This window comes from Giraffa tippelskirchi, chromosome 13 (assembly GCF_054371585.1).
Source record: "Giraffa tippelskirchi isolate mGirTip1 chromosome 13, T2T-mGirTip1v1.2.pri, whole genome shotgun sequence".
Lineage (NCBI taxonomy): Eukaryota > Metazoa > Chordata > Mammalia > Artiodactyla > Giraffidae > Giraffa > Giraffa tippelskirchi.
In genome coordinates, this window is record NC_137287.1 from 64,755,048 (window position 1) to 64,773,327 (window position 18,280).

At 34.9% G+C, this 18,280-nt stretch overlaps 1 protein-coding gene across 3 annotated transcripts in view; it reads left to right on the forward strand.

Annotated features, from left to right (window-relative positions):
- The window catches only part of MALRD1 (MAM and LDL receptor class A domain containing 1), a 764,811-nt gene that overhangs the window by 426,062 nt on the left and 320,469 nt on the right, over window positions 1-18,280 (forward strand). For all 3 annotated transcript variants that reach the window (XM_081558804.1, XM_081558803.1, XM_081558805.1), the window contains one exon: window positions 1,056-1,347. In XM_081558804.1, coding sequence (XP_081414930.1) covers window positions 1,056-1,347 — 292 coding nt within the window. The remainder of the gene's footprint in view (window positions 1-1,055; window positions 1,348-18,280) is intronic.

Sequence of the window (18,280 nt, forward strand, 5' to 3'; positions counted from 1 at the left end):
TAATCAAGAGAATAAGCATTTTTGGATCATAGAGTAATAGCTGAAGTTTGGGTATTATTCATCAGCTAGGAAATTTGCATAGATTGACTTCACAGAGCTTACCTCTTGATGCTGTTTGAAAGTACGCATTATGTATATTGTTTACTCACATTCTTTACCCTTTAAACACATTCATTTCCCTTTTCTAGACTATAATATCCATGAGTACCAGTGTTTCTAAAATGTTATTTTCCTGCGTGAAGATCACCCAGCATTAGTTTCCCTGACTCCTAAAAATGACAAGCCAAAAGCTTAAAAACACTGAGTCCCTACCGTTCCTAACTCATACTCTTCTCTTTTTTTAGAATTTCCCCTGACTTTCTCCATCAGTGTTTTAGTCACCAAAAATCTGGTAAACTACATATTTGAACCATTGAAATGTTAATCCCTGGAAATACTCATATGAATTTTTACTTGGGGGTAAAACTCTCAAGTCTACTCTTCTAATACATTTCAAGTAAAATTTAGAAATTGCTATTCTGGTGGTTTTTCTATGTATAGTAGAGCCCTGAGGACCTTGTAGAACTGAAAATGTGTTTCAAGTATAAGAATGGGGTGGAATAAGCAATCAAGTACTCTGCTGTTTTGAAGAAAATGATTTAAATTTCATGAGATGGGAAATGATTTTCTTTAGTACCTGATATTTCTTAATCATGAGAAGTCTTTCTATATAATACAGCACTTTTTAATGATAATTTTATCCCTTTGACAGTGGATTTTAAGAGTTTGTGGAGGAATCCTACTTTTATAAGTCACAAAAAGGAAGTAAATGCCGCTCATTTTTTCAACTAAATTCCTGCTTGGTCCTTATTGTACTACATTCCATGTTTTGCAGCATATGATTTAAGGCTGGACTAACTTTGTTCATTGATAGAGTATTCACTAAGCAATAGAACATACAGACCTATTTTTTCTTCCAGAATCTGTTAAGAAAAGAAAGGACAACATGATATAATTGAAAATAAGATGAAATTAATTGTACTAATTATTTATAATATTTCTGTTCTTGGTTGCAGATAATTTTTCATTATCACATGTATGGACATGGCATTGGAGCACTCACTTTGATCCAGGTGTTAGTCTCAAACCAAACGAAGGTCCTGCTTAACCTCACTGTAGAACAAGGCAATTTCTGGCAGCGGAAAGAACTAGCCCTGTCTGGTGATGAGGACTTCCAACTCAAATTTGAAGGCCGAGTTGGGAAGGGCCACCATGGTGATATTGCACTGGATGACATTGTGCTTACAAAGAACTGTCTATCTTCTCATCACTCCATGAAAGAAGAACTCACAGTGCCTCTTCCAACAGGTACATTTTGATTTATTTCATTTCTGCTTTTACAGGGTCGTAGGTGGGAAGGAAGGAAATGGAAAAGAAGTGACCTAAACACCTAGTAAATTATTCTTTTCATAAGGAAAAATCTTTTTGAATCTAAAATGTTATCTTTCAAGCCTTTACTCATGAACTTGTCTTCCAATTTTTTCTCCAAGCTTTGGTGTATTTACCAATTCCTGAGTTTTTAGTTTAGTCAGTATCTTCTTAGATCAATAAAATAAGACTCCTTTGTTTTCAGTTTGATTCAATTTCAGTCCTAAATAAATATCATTCACTCTTAATAAAATGTAAGAATGTCAAGAACAGATTTATTCCATTTTAATTAGATGTTAGTGTGGTTATGTTATTTACTTTATTCTCTTTAGACAAATACTTTATTCATTTGAAGGGAATGGCAACCCACTCCAGTATTCTTGCCTGGAGAATTCCATGGACAGAGGAGCCTGGTGGGTTATATAGTCCATGGAATCACAAAGAGTCAGACATGACTGACCGACTAACACTCACTCACTTATTCATTTGAATGGTTGAATTTATATATTTAGTCATTTAGATGATTGACTATGTCCATCCATTCACCTAAAAATATTCGGGTAATTTTTCTTAATAATTAGATTAAAATGTTGACTTGATAGATGTCCAATATAATACATAGATTGACAGTGTTATAAGAAGTGGAAATAGTAAGTAGCATTAATCCCTATAATGTATTAGAGGTATGAGATGAAGATAAATACAGTATATAGTGTTAAGAAAACAAAAGAATGGTAATGATAACCCTATACGTGAGACAGAAAAAGAGACACAGATGTATAGAACAGTCTTTGGACTCTGTGGGAGAAGGCGAGGGTGGGATGATTTGAGAGAATAGCATTGAAACATGTATATTATCATATGTGAAACAGATCCCCAGTCCAGTTTCAATGCATGAGATAGGTGCTCAGGGCTGGTGCACTGGGATGACCCAGAGGGATGAGATGGGGAGGGAGGTGGGGGGGTTTCAGGATGGGGAACACATGTAACCTATGGCTGATTCATATCAATGTATGGCAAAAACCACTACAATATTGTAAAGTAATTAACCTCCCACTAAAATAAATAAATTAAAAAAATAAAATAAAAAGAATGTTTATAAAAAAAAGAAAACAAAAGAACACATTTTATCAATTGATAACATGATATATATTAATATTTAAACCACGAGTTTGGAGAAGAAAATAAAAATGCCATTCCTTTTGTATATAAATTATATATTGTAAGTAAGAAACAAAAGTGCTTTAAGAGGAAAGAACTGATTTATTTGTGCTGACTTAACATGGTGGGTGGAATGGAGAACAGTGCCATTTCTGTCTTGACTTCCTCATTCATTTCAAAGGGAGTGTTTTAATTTGATTAAGAGTGTGTTTCTAGATAAATGTTTCCCCACTGACACATAGTTAAGTCGGGATGTTTGCTTGAAGTTTCCAGCACTGTATGGAATGGTACAGAGGAAAACAAACATTTCAAGATTGTGTTGAGGGATATATATACTAACAAGTGAAAGTGAAAGTCACTCAGTTGTGTCCAGCTCTCTGCAACCCCATGGACTATACAGTCCATAGAATTCTCCAGGCCAGAATACTAGAGTGGGTAGCCTTTCCCTTCTCCATGGGATCTTCCCAAACCAGGGATCGAATGCAGATCTCCCACACTGCAAGTGGATTCTTTACCAGCTGAGCCATCAGGGAACCCCAGATACTAACAATAATTCAATGTAAAAGCATTTCAGATACCTCAGAATAATCTACTTCTTGAGAAAAGCTTCACGTTCTTTCTCTATAGGAGATATGATGGCAGCTATACAAGCTCTTGTCCAGATCTGACGTTTTAAATAGTAAATTTTTGATCATAATAAAAAGTAATCTTACAGCATCCAAGTAACGAGAGAGCAGAAGTTTTATGTAGAACCACTTTAAACTTCAATGAACAACTACTAAGTGGGATATCAGAGGAACAAACTAATCTCATTGGGAATTTTAATTCTTAAACCTATGAAATCTGGAATGAATCTTCTTAAATAAAAATGAAAAGGCTTCCAAAAGGAAAATTTTAATGTATATACAAAGTGGTATAGATTATACATTAATTATAAAATTAAGGGTTCATGTTAATATCACTAAAGTTCTTTGTATATCCTGATGCTATTGGAGATATTCTATTAAATTTTTTGATAAATAGAAATTGAGACTCTGCTCTTAAGAATATCTCATTGTGGTAGGGGAGAATAGGAAAAGCATCTCAAAAACCACCTAATATTAGGTTAGATATAATAAAGTACCAGTAGAAAGTATATATACATTGTTGTGTATATATGTGTTTAAACATATTTGGGGGAGTGTCCTGGACAAATTTCTTAAAAGCCAAACTGCTTTTTATTAGTCTTCACGAAAGTTGGTGCAAGATAATTCAGCAATATCATGAACTTTTAACGGAAGTATAATGCAAGCCACTAATGTAAGCTACTTATGTAATTTATATATGCTAGAAGTTATGTTTATAAAAAACAAAGTTAATTTTTAGAATATATTGTGCCATTTCCTTCTCCAGGGGATCTTCCCAACCCAGGAATTGAACCTGGATCTCCTGCATTGCAGGCAGAGTCTTTACCGACTGAACTACAAGGGGAACCCTGAATTAACTCAATATGCCCCAAGTATTATCATTTTAACACAAAAGCTATGTAAGATAATAATGAAGTATTTTATATTCTTATTTTCAGACTCAGCCTTTAAAATCCAGTGTGTATTTTATAACTGCAACCCATCTCAATTTGGATTAGCCACATTTTGATTGGTTGCTTCTATCCCAATGCACAGGAGATGAAGTAGATACTGTAGGGCACTTTTATGTCTGACAATTGGGTTCCATTATTCGGGATCCAATTTGTGAATTCCAAAGAATTTCAGTTCTATTCTTATTTAAACAGAAGCAAAAATATACCCCTAGGCTAAATGGGAAAGCACAGGTAGGTACCATATTCTAGTGGAGTAGGTACTAATTTCAGACATTCTTCTTACTAGCTATGTGTTGTCCAACTTCTCTGAGACCCAATTTCCTCATCTGTTAAGCAAAGAGAACCTATTTCTTAAGTTCTTAAAATAAAAAGAGGTAATCACCTATACGGGCTTCCCAGATGGTGTTAAGGTAAAGAATCCACCTGTCAATGCAGGAGATATAAGAGTTGTGGGTTTGATCCCTGGGTTGGGAAGATCCCCTGGAGAAGGGAATGGCAACTCACTCTAGTATTCTTGCCTGGAGAATCCCATGGACAGAGGAGCCTGGTGGGCTATGGTCTATAGGGTCACAAAGAGCTGGACATGACTGAAGCAACTTAGCATGCACATCATCTATATAATTTACCTAGTTTCATGTCTGGTATATTCTCTTGTTTGGCATTTAGTCAGTAAAAACTTTATCATTTTGCATTATCTGATATTTTGAGCACCTTACCAGTATTCCTTAGATGGTATAGACATTTGAGTGTGAGCCTCCATTATTGGCATTTTATTAAGAATATATTTCTACCATGTACTTTAGTAAAATTTTCTCTCTTGCAGAGAACACAAGCATATAATTATTTTATATTACATGGTAATCATTCAGTCTATTATGTATTGAAAACCTCTTTAATTTAGTAATTTTGATTTGTCATGAATAATGTGTATGTATTTGTGTATCTTTGAAATGTTTCTCAATTTCTCAGTACTGCAAAAACACTTAACCTGGAACTTTCACAGATAAATGAAGGATAAATGATATTCAGGCAGTGGCTATATCCACTAAACTTCTGAAAGTGACTTTAGTTCATGCACACTTTTCATCTATATTCATGGGCGTAGGCTAATAATTCCGTCAAGGACAACTTAAAATAGAAAAAGACAAGAGGAGGCAAAACATATATATTTAGGAAGATGCAATTGAACTGAATCTGGAATTAGTGATTCTAATCAGTCAAATAAGAACCAGAGCTTTATTAGCAAAAGTAATATTAAGGGGTTATTATCCAGTCTTTAGAAGTTATATTTAAAAGCTTATTTCGATAGCAATTTTGTTAATTGCTAAATGATGGTGGAGAAAAATAATTCTTTAATAAATTTTAATAAGAAAAAACAACCAAGATTCCTCTTTTAAATGTCTGTATGGAGATTCAGCACTATCATATTATCTGTTATTGACCACTATTTAATAAAAATTTGAAGTATAATAAGGACAGAGACCAAGTCTTAATTTGTGTGTTCATGCTCATGTTTGTTTTAAGTAATTGATAAACATGAGTCATAAAACAGTTATGCTTTAACATGACAATTAAGTTTGCTTAAAAGATATGTGTAAGGGAGTTTGAGGTAGATGTGTACACACAGCTATATTTAAAATTGATAACCATCAAGGACCTACCATATAGCACATGGAAGTCTGGTCTCAATGTGATGTGGCAGCCTTGGTGGAAGGGGAATTTTGGGGGAGAATAGATACATGTATATGTATGGCTGAGTCACTGTGCTGTGCACCTAAAACTATCACAACATTCTTAATCAATCAGCTATACACCAATATAAAATGAAAAGTTTAAAAAAGGCAAAAAAAAATGTATAAGGCAATGGAGCTTGAATGGATTAGCTTCTCTTTGAAGTCAAGTATTTCCTTGAAATACTTGAGGGGAGTTTAAAAGGCTAGTACCTACTGATGAGAATGCTGGCATAGCAACTCAGAGTCCTCCGCTGGGAAATCTGGCAGATTATACTTGGCTTTGTAATTTAGTGAACCCTGTACACAGGGTTTAGTGCGAAGTGCATGTGTTTGGGGTTTAAAAAGATGAATTTGGACTTTTGTACTGCTTACTACTTATAAGGTGTCACCTGAACTACTTAACCTCTCTAATTCTTATCTTTCTTGTCCATAAAAATGAAGCTATTGGAATCTCTTAAGTGATCTGAAAAATAATTGAGATAATAATATATAGTATGTTTTAAGTAACCACTGGCATACAGTCAGTGTTTAGTACATGTCCCTTTTTTCTACCAGTTCTCTCCCTGCTGGGGAGATTATGAAATTAAAGTGTGCATAAGTTGAAATTTCTTAAAAGCATGCTGTATACTTGTTATTTTTTTCTTCGTCATGTTCCATTCATTGCTTAAAAATTCAGATTTCCTCTGACCCTCCTATTTTCTTCAAAGAATTTGCTCTCACAGTTCAGTTCAGTCTCTCAGTCATGTCCGACTCTTTGTGACCCCATGAATCACAGCACGCCAGGCCTCCCTGTACATCACCAACTCTCGGAGTTTACCCAAACCCATGTCCATTGAGTTAGTGATGCCATCAAACCATCTCATCCTCTGTCGTCCCCTTCTCCTCCTGCCCCCAATCCTTCCCAGCATTAGGGTCTTTTCCAATGAGTCAACCCTTCGCATGAGGTGGCCAAAGTTTGGAGTTTCAGCTTCAACATCAGTCCTTCCAATGAACACCCAGGACTGATCTGCTTTAGGATGGACTGGTTGGATCTCCTTGCAGTCCAAGGGACTCTCAACACCACAGTTCAAAAGCATCAATTCTGCGGCGCTCAGCTTTCTTCACCGTCCAACTCTCACATCCATACATGACCACTGGAAAAACCATAGCCTTGACTAGACGGACATTTGTTGGCAAAGTAATGTCTCTGCTTTTAAATATGCCATCTAGGTTGGCCATAACCTTGCTTCCAAGGAGTAAGCGTCTCTTAATTTCATGTCTGCAGTCACCATCAGCAGTGATTCCGGAGCCCAAAAAAATAAAGTCAGCCACTGTTTCCACTGTTTCCCCATCTATTTCCCATGGAGTGATGGGACCAGATGCCATGATCTTAGTTTTCTGAACATTGAGCTTTAAGCCAACTTTTTCACTCTCCTCCTTCACCTTCATCAAGAGGCTCTTTAGTTCTTCTTCACTCTCTGCCATAAGGGTGGTGTCATCCGCATATATGAGGTTATTGATAATTCTCCCAGCAATTTTGATTCCAGCTTGTGTTTCTTCCAGCCCAGCGTTTCTCATGATGTACTCTGCATATAAGTTAAATAAGCAGAGTGACAATATACAGCCTTGACATACTCCTTTTCCTATTTGGAACCAGTCTGTTGTTCCATGTCCAGTTCTAACTGTTGCTTCCTGAACTGCCTATAGGTTTCTCAAGAGGCAGGTCAGATGGTCTGGTATTCCCATCTCTTTCAGAATTTTCCCCAGTTTATTGTGATCCACACAGTCAAAGGCTTTGGCATAGTCAATAAAGCAGAAATAGATGTTTTTCTGGAACTCTCTTGCTTTTTTGATGATCCAGCAGATATTGGCAATTTGATCTCTGGTTCCTCTGCCTTTTCTAAAACCAGCTTGAACATCTGGAAGTTCACGGTTCACATATTCCTGAAGTCTGGCTTGGAGAATTTTGAGCATTACTTTACTAGCATGTGAGATGAGTGCAATTGTGCGGTAGTTTGAGCATTCTTTGGCATTGCCTTTCTTTGGGATTGGAACGAAAACTGACCTTTTCCAGTCCTGTGGCCACTGCTGAGTTTTCCAGATTTGCTGGCATATCGAGTGCAGCCCTTTCACAGCATCATGTTTCAGGATTTGAAATAGCTCCACTGGAATTCCATCACCTCCACTAGCTTTGTTCATAGTGATGCTTTCTAAGGCCCACTTGACTTCACATTCCAGGATGTCTGACTCTAGGTGAGTGATCACACCATCGTGATTATCTGGGTCGTGAAGATCTTTTTTGTACAGTTCTTCTGTGTATTCTTGCCACCTCTTCTTAATATCTTCTGCTTCTGTTAGGTCCATACCATTTCTGTCCTTTATTGAGCCTATCTTTGCATGAAATGTTCCCTTGGTATCTCTAATTTTCTTGAAGAGATCTCTAGTCTTTCCCAATCTGTTGTTTTCCTCTGTTTCTTTGCACTGATCGCTGAGGAAGGCTTTCTTATCTCTCCTTGCTATTCTTTGGAACTCTGCATTCAGATGGGAATATCTTTCCTTTTCTCCTTTGCTTTTCGCTTCTCTTCTCTTCCCAGCTATCTGTAAGGCCTCCTCAGACAGCCATTTTGCTTTTTTGCATTTCTTTTCCATGGTGATTGTCTTGATCCCTGTCTCCTGTACAATGTCACGAACCTCTGTCCATAGTTCATCAGGCACTCTGTCTATCAGAGCTGAAGAGGTAGATTTAAAGAATAATTGAGAGGGACTTCCCTGGTGGTCCAGTGGTTGAGACTTTGCCTTCCAGTGCAAGATGTGTGGGTTCAATCCCTGTTCAGGGAGCTAAGATTCCCACATGTCTCTCAACCAAAAAAACAAAACATAAAAACAGAAACAATACTTTAACAAATTCAATAAAGACTTTAAGCCAGTCCACATCAAAAAAAAAAATCTTTAAAAATTTATTGAAGTGCTCTTATATCTTACTGAAGGATTTTCTATTAAGTTTGTTCCTATAAACATACAATGTTAGTCTAAGGTAAACTCAGACACTGACTAATTAAAATGATAGACATCATTGGCTTGAAATAATTTATGGCTCTTATAATTGCTGGGATAAACATAATACCTTAATTGGTGTTCCTCTGTGTTTCATTTGCATTTTTAGAACTTAGTTGGGGTTAGATGAGTAGATTGTGTAATGCATAATAATTTTTCACACTTAAATAAGGTGAAATTGGCTATGGATACAGCATTTTAAAACAGAACATCTGGGACTTCGCTGGCGGTCCAGTGCTTAAAGACTTCACCTTCCAACAAGGAGGTGCGGGTTTAATCCTTGTTCAGGGAGTTCAAATCCCACATGCCGCAAGATCAAAAACTGAAAGCATAAAACAGAAGCATTGTTGTCACAAGTTCAATAAAGATTTTAAAATGGTCCACATCAAAGAAAATCTTTAAAAATCTTTAAAAATCAATAAAATAGAACATCTGAATTTTAGAAACATATTTTTAACTATGTTGGAAGGAACCATACTATAAGATTTCAAGGAGGCATGATGGTAGATACATTTGGGCAACACTTGGACTTGTGAGGGTTTGGATTGGAATGGCCAGGGGTGGACTGGGACTTTTAAAATCTGAAAGCTGTATTTCTTTTGTGCTACCTGGATCTATTGAAAAAAAACAAATACCCATCTCATGTTCATGGATATAATCATTAATTAACTCTCCTTTTTTCCTTTAATACAAAGAAATTTTTTGGAATCCTTCTATTTTTTTATGTATTTATTCCAAGTAGAACAAAATTTTCCTCACTATAGTAGGGAGGCACCCATCAAGCCCCATTCTTTTTTGTGTCCCAAGTCTCTCGATTGCTGCTGATGACTATATTTTACAAATTTTCTTTCTTCTAGTTTCAGATATAATAGAACAGATATTGTATAAAGTTCTATACATTTTAGATAAAGAAATTTGTTCCTTGGTTTTCATTTTATTTATTGTTTTAGTTTTTAGATTCCACATAGAGGTGGTACCATACAATATTTGTCTTTCACTGTCTGACTCATTTCTCTTAGCATCAGTTCAGTCGCTCAGTCATGTCCAACTCTCTGTGACCCCACGGATTGCAGCACGCCAGACTTCCCTGTCCATTACCAACTCCCAGAGCTTACTCAAACTCATGTCCATCAAGTTGGTGATCCCATCCAACCATCTCATCCTCTGTTGTCCCCTTCTCCTGCCTTCATTCTTTCCCAGCATCAGGGTCTTTTCCAATGAGTCAGTTCTTCGCATCAGGTGGCCAAAGTATTGGAGTTTCAGCTTCAGCATCATTTAGCATCATACCTTCTACAATCATCCATGGTGTTGCAAATGGCAAGATTTTATTCTCTTTTATGGCTGAGTAGTATTCCATTGGGTGTGTGCATAAATAAAATTTAAATATATGACATCATTATGTCTTATTTAAACAGAATATTTTAGATGATAGAAATATAATAAAATAGTACTAATGCTGTATATTATTAATTATATTACATATTAGTTAACAATGGCATAATATCAGTTTTAACTAATGAATTTTCATTTATAATTCATTCTTTCATATAGCTTTACTACAGTATAATTATTATACAGTTAATTACATAAAAGTAAGTGCTCTTGTCTAAACAAGGTATCATTTTTTATTGAATCACCCAGTATTGGAACTGTGGTAGTCTGCTTTTTGTTCTGAAATAGCCATTTTCTTTTTCTTCTTGTGGTATATAAGACAGCCCTATATTTAGACAGGCACAAAGCTAAACATCTCATTGCTGCAATAAATACAAAATAGCATTATTTTCATAGACTGAAAGATTCAATAATATATTGTAACTTTATGGTAAGGGCATTTAATATCTTCCATGCTATTGAAAATTATAATTTTTAAAGTGGTATCTTTAAATTTTTGTTTTTTATTTGTTTTGGGGATAGAAAAGTGGTTGATTTTTAAAATATTAACTTGTTTATGGTAAGGATAAGTACACATTTGTTTGCTTAGTTGCCAAGTCGTGTCTGACTCCTGTGACCCTGTGGACTGCAGTCCGCCAGGCTCCTCTGTCTATGAGATTTTCCCAGCAAGAATACTGGAGTGGGTAGTCATTTCTTACTCCAGGGGATTTGGGTAGAAAAGTAGTTGATTTTTAAAATATTAACCTGTTTATGGTAAGGATAAATACATATTTTGGTAATCTTTAATTTTTCTTGGTAATGTTTCATAGTTTTTATGGAAGTTTTCAGTTGCTACATGCTGTGTCATTATGATATTTATTTGGATGTTGTCTTGTCTCTAGTTATTCTTAGAGGATCTCTAGTTTTCCACCTGTCACCAAGAAAGATGTTCTATGATCTCTGTGTTGGCAGTTGGTCTCTTGGGGAGTCAATTCTGGGAGTCATTCCTGTGGGAACTCAATACACATCACTCCTCCAACTATTTCAACAGTTTCTCAGATATATAATTCTCACTATCAAATCACTTTCTGTTTAAAATGTTTAGGGTGATTTGAGTTATCTGCTTTTAAATGCTGATTGATCTCAGCATTTGGTACCAAAGGTTTGACTTTATTGTTTGCATTAGTTGTAGTTGTATGAATTTTCAAAATGTGCCATTCTGATTCTAATGAGCCAGTGTGCCAAATGTCACTTAAAAACCTTGCTTGCTAGATTTGATTTCAACCTCTGTTGTAATTCTGCAATCTGGTAAGTCAAACTCTGTGTCTGATTTTTTTTTTTTTTTGCCTATATCAGCCTCCTGCCTACAAGCAAAAAGAAATTTCTTTAGGGTCATAGCAGCAACACTCTGAATTTCTGATCTAACCTTAAATAAAGAATTGAAAGTTCTGAGCCAATTAGTTCTTTTTATAAACTCTCTGGCTATGAACTCCAATGTAGCCAACTTACTCCAATAATGCCTGAATTTCTTATACATTTCACATTGTGCTATGGAGACTACCACTTAGACTTCTACTGTTTTGCTTTCAATGGGCACTTTTTTTAGATAACTATGGATGATATTTAAATGATAGCTGAGGGATGTCCCTGGTGGCTCAGATGGTAAAGAATCTGCCTGCAATGCAGAGACCTGGGTTTGATCCCTGGGTCAAGAATATCCCCTGGAGAAGGAAATGGCCACCCACTCCAGTATTCTTGCTTGGGAAATCCCATGGATAGAAGAGCAGGCTACAGTCCATGGGGTCACAAAAGAGTCGGACACAACTGAGCAACTAACACTTTCACCTTCGTACCAGCTTATTATGATTAACGATTATCTTATTTCCTATTAAATGACTGGTAGTGATAATCGTTACAAAATTCTCAAAAATGTGCTTTTGTATCTTAAATATTTTCCTTTGCATTTACAATTTGGTTCTTAGGAACTCTAAAACAAACCACTACATTTGTATTCTCTTAAATAATATATGTTGTGTTTCTCATAAGCTTGATCCTTATTGAAATATTTATATCATAAGCAAAGTTAGAAATTACAGCATTATTGACATTATCTTGGTTGTCAAGGTAAAATTAAGCTGTTTTTACTGTTTGAGCCCCGAAAGTATATTCTAGTTAAATAAAAACCAAGAAAGATTGTGTGATAAGCTATTTTAATGGTTGAATATAAGTGAAACAACACAAATTACATTTCTCTTGCAAGAAAAATATGGTTGTGGGAAATCAAATATATTTTATGTCCCAGTGAACTTAATATATTGGAAAATTTCAGCTTCATTTGAAATGCCAGTTGGCTGAACCCTACTGATGTAGTAGTAGAGAGAGGTGCAGTTTAATTTTTAACTGTATCATTGTTCCAAGAACATGTCCTTTATTCAATTTAGAATTCTTGTTTCCAAATAAATTATTTCTGTTAATTTGTGGAAAGGATAATGGGAATTAGAATATCCAAGTGCTATTATTTTTTTTTTTTTTCAAATTTTTGGTTGTTCTGGGTCCTCATTGCTGCACTGGCTTTTCTCTGGTTGCCGTGTGTGGGCTTCTCATTGCATTGGCTTCTTTTGTTGCAGAGCATGGTTTCTAGGACCCACAGGTTTCAGAAGTTGTGGCATGTGGACTCAGTAGTTGTGGCTCCTGGGCTCTAGAGCACAGGCTTAGTTGCACAATACCTCCGCATTTGCCAGTGTTCCCAGCCCTGGTAACCACCATTCTGCTTTCTGTCTCTATGAATTTGATTATTCTAGGTACCTCATGTAAGTGGAATCATATAGTATTTTAAGATACTATTTTTGAAACTAAGTTGCTCCATATAGGAATCAAATAGTAAATTACTAGCACAAGTAACTGTATCCTGACCACTTTTTCTATTGTATTATGATTAATATCCAATATTAGTTTCAGGTGTACAACTGAAACTACTCTAATTCAGTGCTCTTATACATGATGAAATGACTACCACAATAAGTGTAGTTACCATCTGTCACTATGCACAGTTGTTAACAATATGGATTATGTTCCATATGCTGTGTGTTTCATCTCTATCACATTTATTTCATAGCTGGAAGTTTGTATGTCTTAATTCTTTTTATCTCTTTTGTCCTTTGACCCAACCCAAGCCCCTCTGGTTCTGTTTTCTGTGTCCGTGAGTCTTTTTCTGTTTTGTTTGTTCATTTGTTTTGGTTTTTTGAGATTCCACATATAAGTGAAATCATACATTATTGGTTATTCTCTGTTTTACTTAATACCCTCTAGGTCTATCCATGTTGCTGCAAATGACCACATTTCCATTTTTTTATGGCTGAGTCATATTGACAATGTCTTTGTCCGTTTATCTATTGATAGACACTTAGGTTGCATCCATATTTGGGCCATTGTAAAATAGTGCTGAAATAAATAAAGGAGTGCATATATCTTTTTGAATTAGTGTTTTTATTTTCTTCATATGAACACATAGAAATTGAATTTCTGGGTTGTGTGATAGTTCTTTTTTTCTTTACTTTTCAGGTATCTTCATACTATTTTCCATCATGTATGGAACAGTTTGCATTCCCACCAATAATGACAAGGGTTCCCTTCTCCTCCAGCCTTACCAACACTTGTTTCTTGCTTTTTGATGATAGCCATCTTGACAGGTGTGGGGTGACATCCTGTGTTTTTAAATTGCATTTCCCTGATGGTTAATGATATTGAGCATCTTTTGGCCATCTGTATTCTTCTTTGGGGGAAATGTCTATTCAGCTCCTCTGCTCATTTTTTAATAGGTGTCTTTGTTTTGTTTGTAATATCGAGTTGTAAGACTTCTTTATATATTTTGAATATCAACACTTTATCCAGTATATCATTTGCAAATGCCTACTCTGATTCAGTAGGGGGCATTTTTTTTTTTTTCCTCTTTACAGCACTTTAAATACATCCTGGTACTCTCTTGTAACTTATAAAGTTTCTGCTAAAAAATAAGCTGATGGTGAAGATCTTCTCTTTTTTACTGGTGTTCCAAGTTATGTGAAATAGGATAGGCTTCTCTGTATTTATTCTGCTTAAGAGTCAGTGAACTTTCAGAATCTAAGAATTGAAGTTCTACATAAATTCCGAAACGTTCTAAGCTATTATGTCTTAGAATATTACTTGTTCCTCATTCACTCTTTTCTGTCCTCTGTATCTCTGCTAAAACTTACGTAGGATTTTCTCATCTTTTCTTTTCCTTAAAGAAAATTTATTGCTTAGATATAGTGATATGTATCAGGTTTTCAGTATACAGTTGACTCTTGAACCACACAGGGGTCGGGGGCACCAACCTCCTGCACAGTTGAAAATCCTTGTACTATTTATTATCTCTTTCTCAAAAACAAAGGAATTAATAAATGATTCATCCAAGGGCAGAGGGCTGAAACAGTGTGGATAGAATCATCACCCAACCATGATTCTTTTGATTCTACATATTGTGATCTCTAATCGAATACAAACTTTTCCCCAAATTTAATTTACAGATCTGTAAAATGAAAATATAGGTACTATATTTTTTTAAAAGCCCACATATAAGTGGACCCCAGCAGTTCAAACCAGTTGTTCAAGGGTCAACTACGTAATTCAACAAATTTTGACAAATGCTTACACTATTGTTAACCAAACCACTTTGAAATACTGAAACTTTCCTTCACCCCAGAAATGTTCTTTGTTCTCTTTCTCCTTAATACTGTGCCCCCCCATTCGTCCAAAAGCAATCAAAGCTCAAGTATTTCTCCACATAGTAGATTTGCCTGTCATCTTTCTCCTTAATACTGTGCCCCCCCATTCGTCCAAAAGCAATCAAAGCTCAAGTATTTCTCCACATAGTAGATTTGCCTGTCATGAGCGTCCCATCAATGGTGTATTGGGCTCCTTTTGCTTATATAAGGTTTTTAAAATTTATCCATATTAGTGAGTGTGTCACTAATTTGCTTATTTTTTCCATGAATAGATGCATAAAATAGACAAATTGAATAAATAAATATGACATGTTCTGTTGTATGAATATGTCATAAGGTGTTTATTCATTCTGTTCATAAATACATGGTTATTTCAACTTATTGGATATTGTGAATTAAACTGTTATGAAAATTTGTGTACACATCTATTTGTCAAAATGTTTTTTTTTCCTTGTAAGTATCTGGAACTGTGGATGCTTGATCATTAGACGGATGTATGTTTTACTTTATGAAAAAACAACCAAACTTTTTCAAAATGATTTTACAACACCACCAGCAGTGTATGAGATTTCCAGCTGCTACTCATTCTAACTGACATTTGTTTTGTCTGTCTTTTTAATTTTAGCACTTCTAGTGGGTATGAAATGGTATCTCTTTGTAGTTTCAGTTTACTTTTCCCTCATGATTTTTAATTGAGCTTTTGGCCACCTGTATATATTCCTCTATGGAGTGCATGTTTAAGTATTTTTTTTTTCATTTTTTAACATCTTATATGCTTAATATTAAGATATAGATATTAAGTGTAATATTGTTATAGATATTTAATATTAAGTTATAGAATTTTTTATATACTCAGGATATAAGTATCAGTATATATATATATAGTAAAGCTTTTTTTTTTCTGAATGAATATCTTAGTTCTTTAATGGTATCTTAATGAGAACTGTCCAATTTATCAGTTTATTTTTCTCTCTAAGGAATCTTTCCTTATCCAAAGTCACAAAGTATTCTTCCATGTTTTCTCATTAGTTTTAGAGCTTTAACTTTTATACTTAGGTCTCTGACTTGTCAATATTATGTATGATGTTCCAACATCATTTACTGAAATGATTTTTGTTTGCCTATTGATTACCTGGAAGCTTTTATCAAAATTAATCACATAGGTATAGATCTAAAACTAGTACTTTGTTCTCTTTTGTTGATTTATTTGTCTATTCAATATCCTGTATATTTTAATGTAAATGTGATTTGATTGTGATAGTGTCATATCTGTCAGTTTGGGGAGAGTTGATGCGTGAATAGTACTGAGTTTTCTATCCATGGGCATGTACATGTATATGTCTCCAATTGTTTGAGTGTTCTTTAGTTTCTCTCAGTACTACTCTGTAATTTAATGGTATAGATTTTAAGAAATGCTCAAAAAGGAAGCTCAAACTTTCAAATGTTTTAGTGCTATTTCTAGTGGCAGTGTTTTATTTTATCTTATTTACAGAGACTTGTTGCTAATATCTAAAGCTATAATTGATTTTTGTATGCTAAATGTATATCTTCTCAGAACTGACATGTTAGTTCTAATAGTAGCCTTTTCATAAGTTTTTTTTATGACTTTACATCATGGAACATGTGATAAAAGACAGTGTTATTATTCTTCCTTTCCAGACTTCAACCTTTTATTTATTTTCCTTGCTGGTTAGAACATCCAGGACAATGTTGAGAGTAAGTGGTGGTCAGATACATTTTGCCTTGCTTCTGATTTTAGGGGGGAGCATTCTGTTGTCCATTAAATGTGATGTTAGCACTTTGCTCCTTGGAAGAAAAGCTGTGACCAACCTAGACAGCATATTAAAAAGCAGAGACAGTGCTTAGCCAACAAAGTTCCGTCTAGTCAAAGCTATGGTTTTTCCAATAGTCATGTATGGGTGTGAGAATTGGACTATAAAGAAAGCTGAACACTGACGAATTGATGCTTTCGAACTGTGGTGTTAGCGAAGATTCTTGAGAGTCCTTTGGACTGCCAGGAGATCCAACCAGTCCATCCTAAAGGAAATCAGTCCTGAATATTCATTGGAAGGACTGATGCTGAAGCTGAAGCTCCAATACTTTGGCCACTTGATGCAAAGAACTGACTCATTTGAAAAGACCCTGATGCTGGCAAAGATTGAAGATGGGAGAAGGGGGAAGACAGAAGATGAGATGGTTGGATGGCATCACCGACTCAATAGACATGAGTTTGAGTAAGCTCCGGGGGTTGGTGATGGACAGGGAAGCCTGGCATGCTGCAGTCCATGGGGTCTCAAAGAGTCGGACATGGCTGAGTGACTGAACTGAACTGATAGCTGTATATTTTTAATGAACAGTTTTATCAGTTTAAAGATGTTTTCTTTCATTCCTAATCTTCTAAGGGATTTAATCCTGATTGGATATTAAATTTTGTCAAATGCTCTTTTTGAATCTGTGAAGAAAGTTATGCAGTATTTCTCTTTTAATATCTAACTGTAGATAGTACCTTAACTGATTTTCGAATCTTAAACAAGGCTTTGCATCCTTAGAATTAAACCCACTTGATTAGAATATTTTATCCTACCTATATATTGCTAGATTTTAGGTTTAATTTTTCTGAGTATCTGTACTTTTATAGATAGATCGATACTTTTTTATAGATCTATACTTTTATTATATACTTTTTTATTAGATACTTTTTTTATAGAGCTATACTTTTATTAGTGAAAAGCATTGTTCTGTAACTTTCATTTTTGATAATTTTTCTTATACTGACCCCTCATCTTTCATACTGTATATATCATATATATTTGTAGATTGACTTTGTATTTCATCTCAAAGAAATTTAAGTTACTTTTTTAAAAAAAGTTGCTTTAAAAGCATATTTTAAATTATTTTTTAAAAAAACTGCCTGTCACGTAGTAGGAGCTCAGTAATTATCTCCTAAATAGATTAATTAGAAAGGCAAAGGGAATTCCCACAGATATGGGTGTGCAGAATGTCAACCCATAAGGGTGCACAAGGCAGTCAACCAAGATTGGGTCAGGAGGCCTAATTTGCAATAACAGTATCTCCAAGAAAATGTACAAGTGGACTGTTATTCATAGCTTTGACTATTTAGAGGAATTTTATATCTCATTTATATACTCAAGTGGAAGAAAAATAGATAGGTAAGTATAGGAAAATAATTATTGTTTAAGAACTTAACTATTATAAACATATATGTGATTAAGTCAAGAACAGTATCTGTATAG